Genomic DNA, 15,385 nt, shown 5'->3' with positions numbered 1-15,385 from the left:
TGCCACTAAGATCATTACTTTGATTGATAGCTCCCTGTCTGTGTGATATCAGGCAAGGAAATGAGACAGCAAGTTATCAATCATGCTAAAGAGGCTGGTGAAAGAAGGAAAAACGAACTGGGTACACAGTGGCTGCTTAAGTGCTCTGTCACTCCCATAGCACTTAAAGTATCATGGCGTGGCCAAATATTTAAGTGCACCTTCCTGACTTAAGAGGGTTGATCCCATAAACATATTCCCTTTAAAGTGTAATATATTACATTGACAGGCAGCAAAGTTAGGGAATGCGCTGTACTCTTAATAACCAAATCACTAGACTCGGATAAATCATTCAGTGTTCCAAAGATGAATTGGTAAAATACAGCTTGTATCACATTGTTCATAATAGCAAAATAAATAACACTGCATCAGCAGAATTAAAGAGCACGCTATAAGCATACCCTACATAGCTCTCTGCTGATAGACGCTGACAAAGCAGTCAGTGTTCCACGTGTGGACTGACATGCCTTCGTATAGAGTGTTGGCTTACCCGGACTTAAAGAGGTTGTCCATTACTTTTTCATTGATGACCAATCCTAAGGATAGGTCATCAATGCTTGATCTGCCGGGGTCAGACACCTGGCACTCCCGCTAATTAGCCGTTATTGGCAGCCGCCATCTGGAAGTACTCTCATGAGAAGCTGGCTGTCCTCTGATAGTGGCCACCACAGGGTATTAAACATTCGCCTCCTATTCTAATCAATAGGAGGCGGATGTGCAGTACCAAGATGTAGCGACTATCAGAAGGTGGAGCAGCTCCCCAAGAGAGTACTTGTGGCTGACACCGGTAGCAAGTGATCGGCGGGGGTGCAGGGTGTTGGACCCTGGCCGATCAGACTATCCTACGGATAGGTCATCAATGAAAAAGCAGTGGACAACCTCTAATCAGGCTAAACTAGTCCCAACATGGCAGTATTAACAGCTATTTCTAGGGGCGTAATCGGCCACATGATCTGCCTATTTAAGAGCAAAGCATTGATTGGCAGTTCTATTAGTCAATAAGCATCTCTCCATAGCAGTGTAGTGTCGAATAATCTACCTGAATACCCATATATGCGGTTTGCAGGTGATTGGTCTTACTGACAGATTTCCTCTAGAAGAGGAAGCAGTTTAGGTTTCACTAAAACAGAGCGGTACATAGCAATCATTCATGGAGCAGGGTGATGCTGTGGTATATAGTGTGAGAAAACAATCTAGCCCTGACTAATCTATTGATATGGTTACATGCTATGTTCATATTGAGAATCTTTATTTTTCTTTATATTGTTCAAAAGTATCCAAAATGGAAAAGGCAGTAATTATGCAAATAGTGTTAATGAAAAAAGTCCTATTTTATTTGTGCATACAGCTCCTATATGTGTTCATAGTAAAAGGCAACAATCCTTGGGTAGTCTGAAAAATAAACTTAAAAATTAAAATATTTGTTCTCCGAAAAAAAGTGGTCGGCTCCACTTCCAATGAAAACGAAGCACAGAAAGAAAACCTGTTAAGAGACTAGCTGCCAAATAACAGAATTTCAATGAGCCACATGCCTCTTTATTTATCAGATTAGAATAATCGTTTCCTGTCTGTTTCTAAGACTCCACAGAAAGAACAGATACACATATTGGCCTTATGTCAGAGAAGTGCGCCATACTAGTTACATTAAGGTCCGGGCATCTGGAAGAATGAGGAATATTACAAGTTAACTCAGATTTTCTCCAGAGCCCTGGAAAGACCTACTTAGAAAAAAAAACTGTATCTCTATTTTCAAGTGCCCTAAATTTCAGAATTATTTATCTTTTTTTGTATGTTCTAGGCTTCTTAAGCAGTGAGGGACAACCAAGCTCATTATAAAATTAAAAGGCAAAATGCTCGTGACTGATGTGTTTCATTAGGCTATGCGTGCTCTTCCAGGAACGCATTAGGCATGCATTTTGTCGCCTTGCACAAATCATTAAAGCACACCTCGAGTAGAAACTTAGTTAGACTTTTAAGAAATAAAGTGTTCTAGAGGTTCTTAAAGGGAATCTGACACTAGGTTTTTGCTACCCCATATGAAAGCAACATAATGTAGAGAAACAGACCCTGATTCCAGCGATGTATCACTTAGTTTACTGGGTGCAGCAGTTGTGATACAATCAAAGTTTTTAAATGCGGCATCTAGCAGAGCTCAGACAGCTAAGGCTACTTTCACATTTACGTCTGCAGTCCCGGCCAGGAAAGAGACAGAGAGACATTTCCTGCCGGGCATGCGCAGACGGAAAAACTGGATACAACGCACAGAAAAACGTTCCCTTGAACGTTTTTCCCAGACGACGGGCCGCCAAAACCCGACGCATCCAGTGCACGACGGACGCAACGTGTGGCCATACGTTGCGATCCGTCAGCAATAGAAGTCTATAGGAAAAAAACGCATCCTGCGGGCAAGTTTGCAGGATGCGCTTTTTTACCAAAACGACACATTGTGACGGGGAGTGCCCGACGGAAATGTGAAAGTAGCCTAACTCCAACCACACACAGCTTTCTGTGTACCGTTTATATTGACAGTAAGCTGGTAACCAGTGCTGAGGGAGGGGTTGGACCAGGAGGTCTGCAGGCAGCTAGTCCAGCAGTGACAATCTGCTGATAAACCAGCACCCAGCCTAGTAAGTGACATATCGCTGAAATCAGTGTCGCAGCCCCTACCTCATGCTGCCCCAGATTAAATGGAGAAAACCTGCTGACAAATTCCCTTTAAGAACAGTAAATGCAGAAAAAGACACTTACTCATCATTCTGAAGTCCGACGTATCTTGGACTGGGTACTAGCATCACCCTTACATTCTCCAATTTGCCCTTCAAGATGTGCATGAACTGGTCCAGGTGACTTGATGGAGGCTTAGTTGTGTAAGTGAGGAATGCATCATCAAAATTTACACACAGGGTTTGAGGCTGATAATGATTTCCAAAAGCCAACCGCCCCTAAAGTCAACGGTATAGTATTAATTAGATAAATAGAAGACGGTATTTTCCAACTTGCTGCATTCTTATATGTATTAGCAAAATGAAAGAAATAAGATCAATATCACTGTGTAAATTAACAACTAAAATTATGTTTAGCGTGGTTGTTTCAGGCCAGAAATGATGAGGCAATGAAGCCATTTTTCACTTTCGTTTCTCATTGCCATGTTTCAATAGACATGACTTATTTTTCTGTTGCCACAGCCATGTACGGTCTTGTTTGGGTTTTTTTGTGGGAATAGTGGTATTTTGTAATGATCCATTTAACTTCCCATGTAATGTATTGTAACAAAGAAAAAAAATGCTTTTTGGGGTGCAAATAATCAAAAATTTCAAAAGCAAACAAAAAACAAAAAAATACCTTTATCATTTTTGAACAATGCATTCTGACTCTTAACATATTAATAATAAAAAAGACAAGACAAGTTTTGAATATTATTATAATCAAAAGGATTACATTTCTCTTGCCCACCTTTGAAGACCTTTTGACTGATAAATGAACTTAAAACTAGCCAAGGCTCAAAGAATGGAAAAGGTTTTTCGGTGTTTTTCTGGATTTAATCCATGCAACTTCTAACTAATCATTTCCCACATTCCTACTATCTATCATTATGGATTCCGTGAGATAGAAAGTTTTTCATTGGGCTATACTGGTGGCAATTTATAGACTGGCAGGAACCGAATGCCAAGACCCCCACTGATCATCAGAATGGGGAACTTTTGTACCCAAGTTTAACAGAGGAGCGTTACCCAGCTATCTCTACTTCCATAGAGCAATACTGGTAAAGCATGTGCGCGTCTACTCCATTTAATCAGTGGACAAAAGGTGACCCTTTCTTATTTCCAGAATACCCCTTTAAGCTGTTGTGCCGTATTATTGTATTGTATTGTATGCCATTACATCATTACGTATTTTCAAAATTTGTCTGAGTGTAAAATACAAAAAATAAATATATAATACACCAGGCAGACTAACCAATAATGGATAGTTTGGTATTAAAGAAAAGAAATCCCTTATCCTCTCTGATTTATAAGGGGAAGGTGTATGTACGTGTGTGTGTTTGGGGATGGGATGGGGGGGGGGCTGATAGCATGATGAAACGTTAATGTAGTCACAACCTCCCTGGGATCACTGAAAACTTGCAGGGGGAAGGATGATACCAAACTCTTGAGAATTTTCTCCCTTTACCATCTTCAGTTTCTTCATCTCAACTTAACCCTTCTAGTCTAAAGTCATGGAATGTCACATACAAGTTTGGCAGTGCAAGGGTTATGGCAAATCCAACCATAATTGACTTTTCTAGCGTGAATTCCAAAATTGGCAAGATTCAGAAAATGTAAACATATGACCCAAACCCATCTCACCAAGTCAAGGGATGGGCTACACTCCAATCACCTGTTGAACATAAAGATCCATAGAGCAACTATTAAGGTGCATATTGAATCAAGAAGTGTTAGGCTTTTAAAACGTTATAACTTTATTGATATACAAAAACTACACACAATAAAACACAAAGTAAAACAATGCCTCATCAACTTGAAAAAAATTTTTTATTTTTTTTTTGAAAAATTATTAGTTAAAATGTTGTGGCAGAAAAAGGCAGAAAAATGCAGAAAAGTTCAAAGGCTAGCAGGAGCAGACGGTAATAATGAAATTTCTATAGTTAAATTTGATCTGGCTCAATAGTTCAATACAGGACAGCTGCAGTTAGGCTACGTTCACATTTGCGTTGTGCGCCGCAGCGTCGGCGCCGCAGCGCACAACGCAAACAAAAACGCGGCAAAACGCACGCTAAAACGCTGCGTTTTGCGCCGCATGCGTCGTTTTTGCCCGCAAGTTGGACGCAAAAAAAATGCAACTTGAAGCGTTTCTTGCGTCCAACGCTTGCGGCCATGCGGCGCAAAACGCAGCACAACGCATGTCCATGCGCCCCCATGTTAAGTATAGGGGCGCATGACGCATGCGGCGCCGCTGCGGCGCCCGACGCTGCGGCGCTGACCGCAAATGTGAACGTAGCCTTACTCAATTTTGTAACAAAAAATGAACTAACACAGTAAATGTGCTCAGCAGCACAGTATTAAGTCAGAGCACTGTGCATAGATTTCAGCAGTAGGTTTCTGAAAAACAAATGCAGACAAGCCGGCCTTTAAGTCACACGATGCAATACAATCTACATGTGCACCTGTAAGGCAGCAGCTAAATTCCTTTAGTATATATCATAACAACAACGATCACCAATGAATTCAAGGCGTCACTTAGCCAATATAAAATAAGTCTTGTAAAGACAAGATCCGCTGCTAATCAGTGCATAGCATATGAGAATGGAGAAGATAAGCAAAAACTACAAAAATACATATTACCTGGCAGTATAATGCGATGCTATGCTTCCTGCTGCCAGCCACGTAAGGCACACCAGTCTCTGCCTAACCCCGACACGTGTTTCGCACCAGCTTCCTCTTGGGGGCGAAACACGTGCGAAACACGTGTCGGGGTTAGGCAGAGACTGGTGTGCCTTACGTGGCTGGCAGCAGGAAGCATAGCATCGCATTATACTGCCAGGTAATATGTATTTTTGTAGTTTTTGCTTATCTTCTCCATTCTCATATGCTATGCACTGATTAGCAGCGGATCTTGTCTTTACAAGACTTATTTTATATTGGCTAAGTGACGCCTTGAATTCATTGGTGATCGTTGTTGTTATGATATATACTAAAGGAATTTAGCTGCTGCCTTACAGGTGCACATGTAGATTGTATTGCATCGTGTGACTTAAAGGCCGGCTTGTCTGCATTTGTTTTTCAGAAACCTACTGCTGAAATCTATGCACAGTGCTCTGACTTAATACTGTGCTGCTGAGCACATTTACTGTGTTAGTTCATTTTTTGTTACAAAATTGAGTAACTGCAGCTGTCCTGTATTGAACTATTGAGCCAGATCAAATTTAACTATAGAAATTTCATTATTACCGTCTGCTCCTGCTAGCCTTTGAACTTTTCTGCATTTTTCTGCCTTTTTCTGCCACAACATTTTAACTAATAATTTTTCAAAAAAAAAATAAAAAAAATTTTTCAAGTTGATGAGGCATTGTTTTACTTTGTGTTTTATTGTGTGTAGTTTTTGTATATCAATAAAGTTATAACGTTTTAAAAGCCTAACACTTCTTGATTCAATATGCACCTTAATAGTTGCTCTATGGATCTTTATGTTCAAAAAGATTCAGAAAATGTCCAGATTTCTTACTACCGTGGAGAAAATAAGTATTTGATACACTGCCGGTTTTGCAAGTTTTCCCACCTACAAAGGATGGAGAGGTCTCTAATTTTTAGCGCAGGTACACTTCAACTGTGAGAGAGAGAATCTTTAAAAAAAATCCAGAAAATCACACTGCATGATTTTTAAATAATTAAATTGCATTTTATTGCATGAAATAAGTATATGATCGGCTTACAACCAGCAAGAATTCTGACTCCCACAGACCTGTCAATTTTCTTTAAAAAGTCCTCCTACTCTGCACTCAATACCTGTATTAATTGCCCCTATTTGAACTTGTTACCTGTTTAAAAGACACCTGTCCACACACTCGATCAATCACACACCAATCTCTCCTCCATGGCCAAAAGCAAAGAGCTGTCTAAAGGTACCTTCACACTAAGCGACGCTGCAGCGATATCGACAATGATGCCGATCGCTGCAGCGTCGCTGTGTGGTCGCTGGAGAGCTGTCACACAGACAGCTCTCCAGCGACCAACGATGCCGAAGTCCCCGGGTAACCAGGGTAAACATTGGGTTGCTAAGCGCAGGGCCGCGCTTAGTAACCCGATGTTTACCCTGGTTACCAGTGTAAATATAAAAAAACAAACACTACATACTTACATTTGCGTCTCCCGGCATCCGCTTCCCTGCACTGTGTAAGCTCCGGCAGTAGCAGGGCACAGCGGTGACGTCACCGCTGTGCTTTGCTTTCCGGCCGGCACTGTCACATTCAGTGCAGGAAGCTCTGAGCAGCAGCGCGGACGCCGGGGGACGTGACAGACATCAGAGGGTGAGTATGTACTGTTTTTTTTTTTTACTTTTACAATGGTAACCAGGGTAAATATCGGGTTACTAAGCGTGGCCCTGCGCTTAGTAACCCGATATTTACCCTGGTTACCATTGTAAAACATCGCTGGCATCGTTGCTTTTGCTGTCAAACACAACGATACACGCCGATCTGACGACCAAATAAAGTTCTGGACTTTCAGCAACGACCAGCGATATCACAGCAGGATCCAGATCGCTGCTGCGTGTTAAACACAACGATATCGCTATCCAGGACGCTGCAACGTCACGGATCGCTATCGTTATCGCTGCAAAGTCGTTTAGTGTGAAGGTACCTTTAGGACACCGGACACCAGGGACAAAATGGTAGACCTGCAAAAGGCTGGGATGGGCTACAGTACAATAGGCAAGCAGCTTGATGAGAAGGCAACAACTGTTGGCACATTTATTAGAAAATGTAAGAACCACAAGATGACTGTCAGTCTTCCCCGGTCTGGGGCTCCATGCAGAATTTTACCTTGTGGGGTAAGGAAGATTCTAAGAAAGGTCAGGAATCAGCCCAGAGCTACAAGGGAAGACTTGGCCAATGACCTGAAGAAAGCTGGGACAACAGTCTCAAAACATTACCTTTAGTAACACACTACGCTGTCAAGGATTAAAATGTTGCAGGACATGCAAGGTCCCCCAGCTCACACCAGCACATGCCAGGCTAGCTTCAAGTTTGCCTATGAGCATCTGGATGATCCAGAAGAGGAACTGGAGAAGGTCACATGGTCAGAAAAAAACAAAATAGAACTTTTTGGTATTAACTCCACTTACCGTGTTTGGAGGAAGAAGGATGATTACAACCCTAATAACACCGTCCCAACCGTGAAGCATTGTGAGGAAACATCATACTTCCCTGCACCGTATTGAAGGGAGGATGGATTGGGTCATGTATCATGACACTTTGGCCAACAACCTCCTTCCCTCAGTAAGATCATTGAAGATGGCTTGTGGCTGGTTCTTCCAGAATGACAATGACCCGAGACATACAGCCAGGGCAACTAGGGAGTGGATCCGTAAAAAGCATTTCAAGGTCCTGGAGTGGCCTAGCCAGTCTCCAGACCTGAACCCAATAGAAAATCTTTGGAAGGAGCTGAAACACGATATTACCCCGCGACATCTCCAACACCTGAAAGATCTGGAGAAGACCTGTATGTAGGGAGGAGTGGGCCAAAATCCCTGTTGCAGTGTGTACAAACTTGGTCAAGAACTACAGGAAACACCTGACCTCTGTGTTGCAACAAAGGTTTCTGTACCAAATATTAAGTTCTGTTTTTCTACTGTATCAAATACTTACTTCATGCAATAAAATGCAAATTAATTATGTAAAAATCATACAATGTGATTTGCTGGATTTTTTTTAGATTCTGTCTCTCACAGTTGAAGTGTACCTAGGAAAAAAAGTATAGACCTCTGCATTCTTTGTAGGTGGGAAAACTTGCAAAATCGGCAGTGTATCAAATACTTATTTTTCCCACTGTATGTGTGGAAGTCGATGTGGTTTTGAAAACCCTAATCAGATATTATTCGGAGTTGTCGTCTTGCCTTAGACATTGCTACATGGTTTATGTTGGTGCATGTCAGCTTTTAGGAATTGCAGATAAAAGCTTTGCGAGGTATGTTATTGTACAGTAATATCTTAAAGCAAATGACAACTTCTTTACCTAGTTTCGTTATACTTACTGTGCTGATATTCACTTTAATCACTGGTATGAGAGACCTCCAAGATGAGGACGGATCTGGGGACTCTATTTTACCACTTAAAAAGTTAAAAAAAAAAAGAACAAACAGAATATTGGATGTGAAAGATACGAGAGGTATGGACTATAGAGATATTACATATTTTGTTTTTCAAACAATTCAAGAAGATAAGAAAAGAACCTTGGTGAATTTCCTCTAAATCTGTATTTTTTATGGACAGGCATTATATGACTGCATAAGATAATGCAGCAGCACATCATCGCAGAATAGGTAGAAAGCGTGATTGATATTTCTTAGAGATAAGAAAAAAGACCAGACACAGAGGATCAATAGCATAACCATTATATGTTTCTAACAACCTTCTTCTTAATAGTTCAAATGACGCCGAAGCATTTAATCATGCTTCCAATATTTTATTATACTGAGGAGGTCTACCCCTCTTACTATATAAGAATAATATTATTCACCCTAGTATTGAATTCTCTGCGTGTAGGTGGATTTTCTGATAGCCATACCTTGGCTATCAGTTTCCTGCTAATGTACAGGACTCTGGCAGATGGCAGTTTTCCATATTCGTTACTTTGGAGATCATCTACATATCCTAAATTGTACACCAGTGAGTCTCTAGGAATTGCCCTTCTGCTGGTGGACACAACTGTTTTCCTCTCCAGTTATGCTGGGTGCGGTCCGATGTTTTCCACGAAGTCTTAGGGCTTGTTCACACGATCCTTTTTTCGCTGCGGAATTTTCAGGTCCTGATTTGTGAAAACCGCAGTGCAAAACCTGCGGTGGTTTTCACTGCGGTTTTCAGTCCTTTTTCTACTGCGGATTCCACTGCGGGTTTCCAGCTGCATTTTCCTATTGGTGCAGGTGGAAACCCGCTGCGGAATCCGCAGGCAGAATTGACATGGTACTTCTTTTTTTCCGCTGAAAATCCGCGCTGATTTTCAAGCCGAAAAAAGGATAGTGGGCACAGCGGATTTCGTTTTCCATAGGGTAGCATTGTACTGTACCCTGCATGGAACACGTCTGCGGATCCGCAGCTGCAAATCCGCTGTGGATCCGCAGTGAATAAAGGATCGTGTGAACACAGCCTTAGACTCGCATTGCTACTTTTGATCCGACACCCAGATGAAAATGTGACATGCTCCCAATTTTTCTTTCAGACCACTCGGACATGTGCACAGCCCCACAGAATAGCGTTGGTATGAGTGCTACCCATCAAAACCATGGACAGCACTCTCCCAATATAAACGGTCGTGTGCACAAGCCCTTTCAGTAACTAACTGAGGTCACAGTATTTTACCCAAAAAGTCACATGTTAAGCTAAGGCCCCTTTCACACATCAGTTTTTTGCCATCAGTCACAATCCGTTGTCTGGTCGGGTCGACGGATCCATCGCAGATTGTAAACTGATGCGACGGATCCGTTTTTTGGATGATCTGACTAGCAGATCTGACTATTTGGATCGGAGCATGCTCAGTTAAAAAAAAAATGTTGCCGAATTCCGTCATTTGACGGATCTGGCGCCATAGGCTTCCATTCTAGCATTCGACGGACGGTGACTGATCCACCGCTGTCCGTTTTTCCGCCGTACACAAAAAACGTTACTTTGTCCGTTGTCTCTGGCCGCCGGACAAACAATTTTCGACGGATCCGGCAAACGACGGATGAAACGTGTGGCCATCCGTCGCAATTCGTCACTAATACAAGTCTATGAGAAAAAAAACAGATCCAGCGCCATCAGTCACCGGATCCGTTTTTTTTCAAAATTTGACGGATTGCGACTGATGGCAAAAAACTGATGTGTGAAAGGGGCCTAACAATTACATATACATCTGCACACATCATTTAATTTCCCAATATTAATAAATACCGCGCTCCAAGGGTTTAAAAATAGTTGGAAATAAACCAAAAGTTAGATGCTGATTCACTTTGGACCGGTAAATTTAGCAGCATATAGGGGGAGTGTACAGCACTATTGTCAAAACAGCCGTTGGCTACAACCAATATAACCAACAGTTTGAAGTAGCTTACAGTTAATACGTGCCTTAAATACAATTAGAATAATCGGCTGATAACCCACATAAAGCACACTGGCGCTACTAAGAAGACCAACCCAAGTGCTGCAGGTATTAAGGCAGATCTGTGCACACTCTGCCACAGCTAATAAATCACTCAATATTAATAAATACCGCGCTCCAAGGGTTTAAAAATAGTTGGAAATAAACCAAAAGTTAGATGCTGATTCACTTTGGACCGGTAAATTTAGCAGCATATAGGGGGATTGTACAGCACTATTGTCAAAACAGCCGTTGGCTACAACCAATATAACCAACAGTTTGAAGTAGCTAACAGCCTTAAATACAATTAGAATAATCGGCTGATAACCGGGTACCGCTGCCGGGACGGTTCCTGGCTCTGTACTGTGCAGCGGTACCCGGTCTTCTCGCTGGATAAGCGGTATCGGCGTGCTTCCTGCTTATCGCCACCGCTCCCAAAGGACCACCTCCCTCGGTCCACCGCGGTAGAGCACCTTACACATCTGGGACCATTTTTCACCTTAAGCAAGCAGCGAAACCAGTATGGTATGTGGGTTATCAGCCGATTATTCTAATTGTATTTAAGGCACGTATTAACTGTTAGCTACTTCAAACTGTTGGTTATATTGGTTGTAGCCAACGGCTGTTTTGACAATAGTGCTGTACAATCCCCCTATATGCTGCTAAATTTACCGGTCCAAAGTGAATCAGCATCTAACTTTTGGTTTATTTCCAACTATTTTTAAACCCTTGGAGCGCGGTATTTATTAATATTGAGTGATTTATTAGCTGTGGCAGAGTGTGCACAGATCTGCCTTAATACCTGCAGCACTTGGGTTGGTCTTCTTAGTAGCGCCAGTGTGCTTTATTGTTATCATTTAATTTCCCTTTTATACAATTATTTAATTGCTCCATATGAAAATATTTTTGAGACTGCAGCCATTTGAAGCTCGGTTTCGAGGGAAAAGTACTGTGTTTTCCAACTGTTGAGCAATTGCAATGTTTCTCTATGAGAAAGGAAGGATCAGACAACCGTGGAAAAAACTTCTCACTGGGAAAGAATGAAGCTATACTGTGTCATGTTACTTAATGTATACTGACCACTCCATGTTACCGTGGACCTTCGTTGTAGAGTCTACAGGCAATCAATTTGCAGAAAATCAATTAGCTGATCTCCAGCATTTTACTATTTCTCTTTACAAAACAAAATACCTTTCAAGTACAGATTGTGCTTTTTGTTTCCCATTCTCTCGAACTTTATCATCATCCTTCCTGGGAGGAAATATTGTTGGGTCCAAGCCAAAAACTTCCTGGAGGTGTCCGTACAAATGAGAGCGATTGTAAACATGGAACTCAAAATCATTTACGGTGATGTACAGCCTGGTTTCTGCTTTAGGATCTAAGAAGGAAAAAACAAGTATAAAAATGCAGTTACAGCGGGAGAGGGTGTTCTCTGCTGGAAACGATCCATTAAAGGGGTCGGCTGGTCCAAATCATTATGTGTGACTGCAGACTTACGGATCCCCGCAGCGCTCACACTATGGGCTGGAGGGGATTCGCCAGGTTCTGAGCCGGGACCGGACGGTATGTATGAGTTATACACCCTCACAGGCAGTGGGCACGGCGTCGCTCCATACACTTGTATAGAGCGAGGCCGCTCCCCGATTAGTGACATGGCTGTCCAGAGGGAGTGAACAAGAAGAACACGTCATCGTATGAAGATGGGAGGCCCCAGACCGGACAACGACGCCCATCGGACCGGACCGCAGCAAGACCACCCCTGGGTGAGTATAATCTAACCTCTTTTTCTCATCTTTCAGGATACATCGGGGGCTTATCTACAGCATTACAGAATGTCGATTTTGGGGGTGACAGGTTCCCTTTAAGTCTCCTTATCTCGGCATGCTTAGCATGTCAATCTCCACAAGGAGAAACTATACTTCTTGGATATTGGTCGGAAGCCTCTCACACAGCCAAACCAGATCTCCACTTAGCACTGACGAGGGGCAGTATCCCGAAAAACAGTGTCTGCAAATTGAGATTCTGGTTTGGCTATTATCCTAAGTCATGTGACAAGGCTCGTTAAAGGGTCGACATTGACTTGTAGGATTGCTACCTTCCAATAGGTGGCACTAGAGTTCTAGTTTTCTTCCTCTCTGAAGAGACAATTTGCATAATAATCAGAGAAATTGAGGAGTCTGAGTCAGAGTCAGAGGTTTGGCTTATGGACTTCCACAGCGCCTGAGCAATGTGTGAAAGTAAACAATGCCCGACCAATGTGTAAAAGTAAGTACACCGTACATGGCCAATGTGTGAAATGGAGCAATGCCTGGCCAACTAAAGGCACTGCCAATGTCTTAGGTAAACTATGCCTGACCAACTCAACTCCCCACCCCCACCCCACCTCCCCGTTTTTACATTTGCAATTGTGGCTTTTTTCATTAACTTTTTTGTTCAGAATAGTCACAATTTTTCTCCAACATAAAATTATTTAATGGCAAAAGTTTTTTATCAAAATGCCCTTTTTTCCAAAACAGTTTTAGGTTTTCACATTCTTGCATTGGTGGCCTAACACGTTGTATTATTAATGCTTGTATGGTTGAAGCAAAGCTAAACTTTGGGATCCTGAAAAACGCAGTAAATATGCAGCAAGAAAAGCAGCAAAAATAGGTTAGCAAACCAGCTTTTTGTCTGCATCTTTTTTACTGCCAAGAGATCAGGTTTTGATTGCAGACAAAAGCAACAAAAAAGCAACGTGTGAGCATAGCTAAGTCTCCCTGGTTTGTTGCCTGGTTTCTCACTATGCTGTGTAGCCTGATAATACACTGTGCTTGCAGTCATCTTGGTTAGACCAAGACATCAGCAGATAATGATTTCAGGAGGTTGATGCTAGTGGGTGATGTAGAAAGTGGCTCAGAAGTGAATACGCATACAGTAGTACACGATTTCTCTTATAAGATATATAACAAAGGGTACCGTCACACAGTGCCATTTTCATCGCTACGACGGCACGATTCGTGACGTTGCAGAGTCGTATAATTATCGCTCCAGCGTCGTATACTGCGGTCACACGTTGCAATACATGGCGCTGGAGCGATAATTTCATGACGTATTTGCGATGTAGAAGCCGTTGGTTACTGTGCGCACATCGTATACAACCTGTGTCACACGATGCAATCATGCCGCCACAGCAGGACACTAGACGACGAAAGAAAGTTTCAAACGATCTGCTACAACGTACGATTCTCAGCGGGGATCCGGATCGCAGTAGCGTGTCAGACACAACGATATCGTAAATGCATCGCTGGAACGTCACAAATCGTGCCGTCGTAGCGATCAAAATTGCACTGTGTGACGGTACCCAAAGTCTCATATTTGACTGTGATATTGATTTATACAAATACTATTGAAATAGCAGTGACTATGTAAATAAGTTTCTGACAACTGATAAGACTGGTGTATTTTCTTTGAGTATCGATGTCAGAATGGGTGTATGATGTCCTGATTATATAAATGAGAATTTTAGGAGTCCTGATATACAGTAGAATGAAATAGCTCCCGAGTCCAAGTGTAGTCAGTCTCTGCCAGCCCATCCTGACTGACAGCTTGTACTGAGCAGTGGGAGATCTCTTCAGCGGCAGGAGAAACACAGAGGCGCTGTCATTCAGACTAGCTAGGCGGATTTTAAGTTAAATGCTTCTAAAGGATTATACATTCTGCCATGGACTTTCAAAGTGACCACATCAGCCTCATCTGGTCAGAGACCCATTTAGAAATGTATGCCATTTGTATTGTGAAATCTTGAGACACAAAAGATTGAGAAATTGAGAATTCCAGATACATGCATGATCACAGTATAACACAATACTAAAACAACTTCTGCGCACCTCTTAAAGGAAGAATCCTTTTGTTATTTAAAGCTAATTTGTCAGTTTAATACAATGTCCTATGTAAAGGCAGTAAGCTACAGGTGCTAGTGCCCATACCTCCTAAAATATGTCAGTTGGCTACTAGGAGCAGTAAAAGAATACACCAAACACATAGGATATGATACATAGTGGCTGCTACAACATGCAGCCCCTAGCCCGTTCAGCAGCAAGAACGGTGGCCAATAGCCAAGAGAAAAAGTAGCGTGCAAAGGTAAGGATCACCACAAGTAATACAACAAAATGATGATATAAAACTTTATTAAGTTGGACAAGCAACAAACAAGTTAAAAACAGTTAAAAAGCCATAAGGTCAACACATGAACAAAAGCATGAAGGGCCTTATAAGTGCCCCCCATGCAGAGGAAAACCTGCCTCCACTGTCTGCACCAGGAGTGTGTTTGTAATAAAACACACAAAAGCCACTGAGAAAGAAGAGAAAAACTAATACGTCACAGAAAAAACCTTACAAAATAATGAATAATAACAAAGATATATCCGTGATAATCAGAAGCAAATAGTATTCGATAGAAAAAGGTCAACAGACTCACAGAATCACAGAAAAATGGCAAAATACAATGCATAGATAAATAATTAAAGCCTATATCCCCC

General features: G+C 41.9%; 1 protein-coding gene across 17 annotated transcripts in view; it reads right to left on the bottom strand.

Moving 5' to 3' along the window:
- Positions 1-15,385, bottom strand: part of BLTP1 (bridge-like lipid transfer protein family member 1) — a 322,576-nt gene that overhangs the window by 260,718 nt on the left and 46,473 nt on the right. For all 17 annotated transcript variants that reach the window (XM_077279045.1, XM_077279047.1, XM_077279052.1 and 14 more), the window contains exons 6-8: positions 12,060-12,246; positions 8,788-8,863; positions 2,788-2,981 (exon numbers count right to left, since the gene is read on the bottom strand). In XM_077279045.1, the coding sequence (XP_077135160.1) occupies positions 2,788-2,981; positions 8,788-8,863; positions 12,060-12,246 (457 nt within the window). The remainder of the gene's footprint in view (positions 1-2,787; positions 2,982-8,787; positions 8,864-12,059; positions 12,247-15,385) is intronic.

This window comes from Ranitomeya variabilis, chromosome 1 (assembly GCF_051348905.1).
Source record: "Ranitomeya variabilis isolate aRanVar5 chromosome 1, aRanVar5.hap1, whole genome shotgun sequence".
In the NCBI taxonomy this organism is placed as follows: Eukaryota; Metazoa; Chordata; class Amphibia; order Anura; family Dendrobatidae; genus Ranitomeya; species Ranitomeya variabilis.
This window is presented reverse-complemented; position numbering and strand designations above follow the sequence as displayed.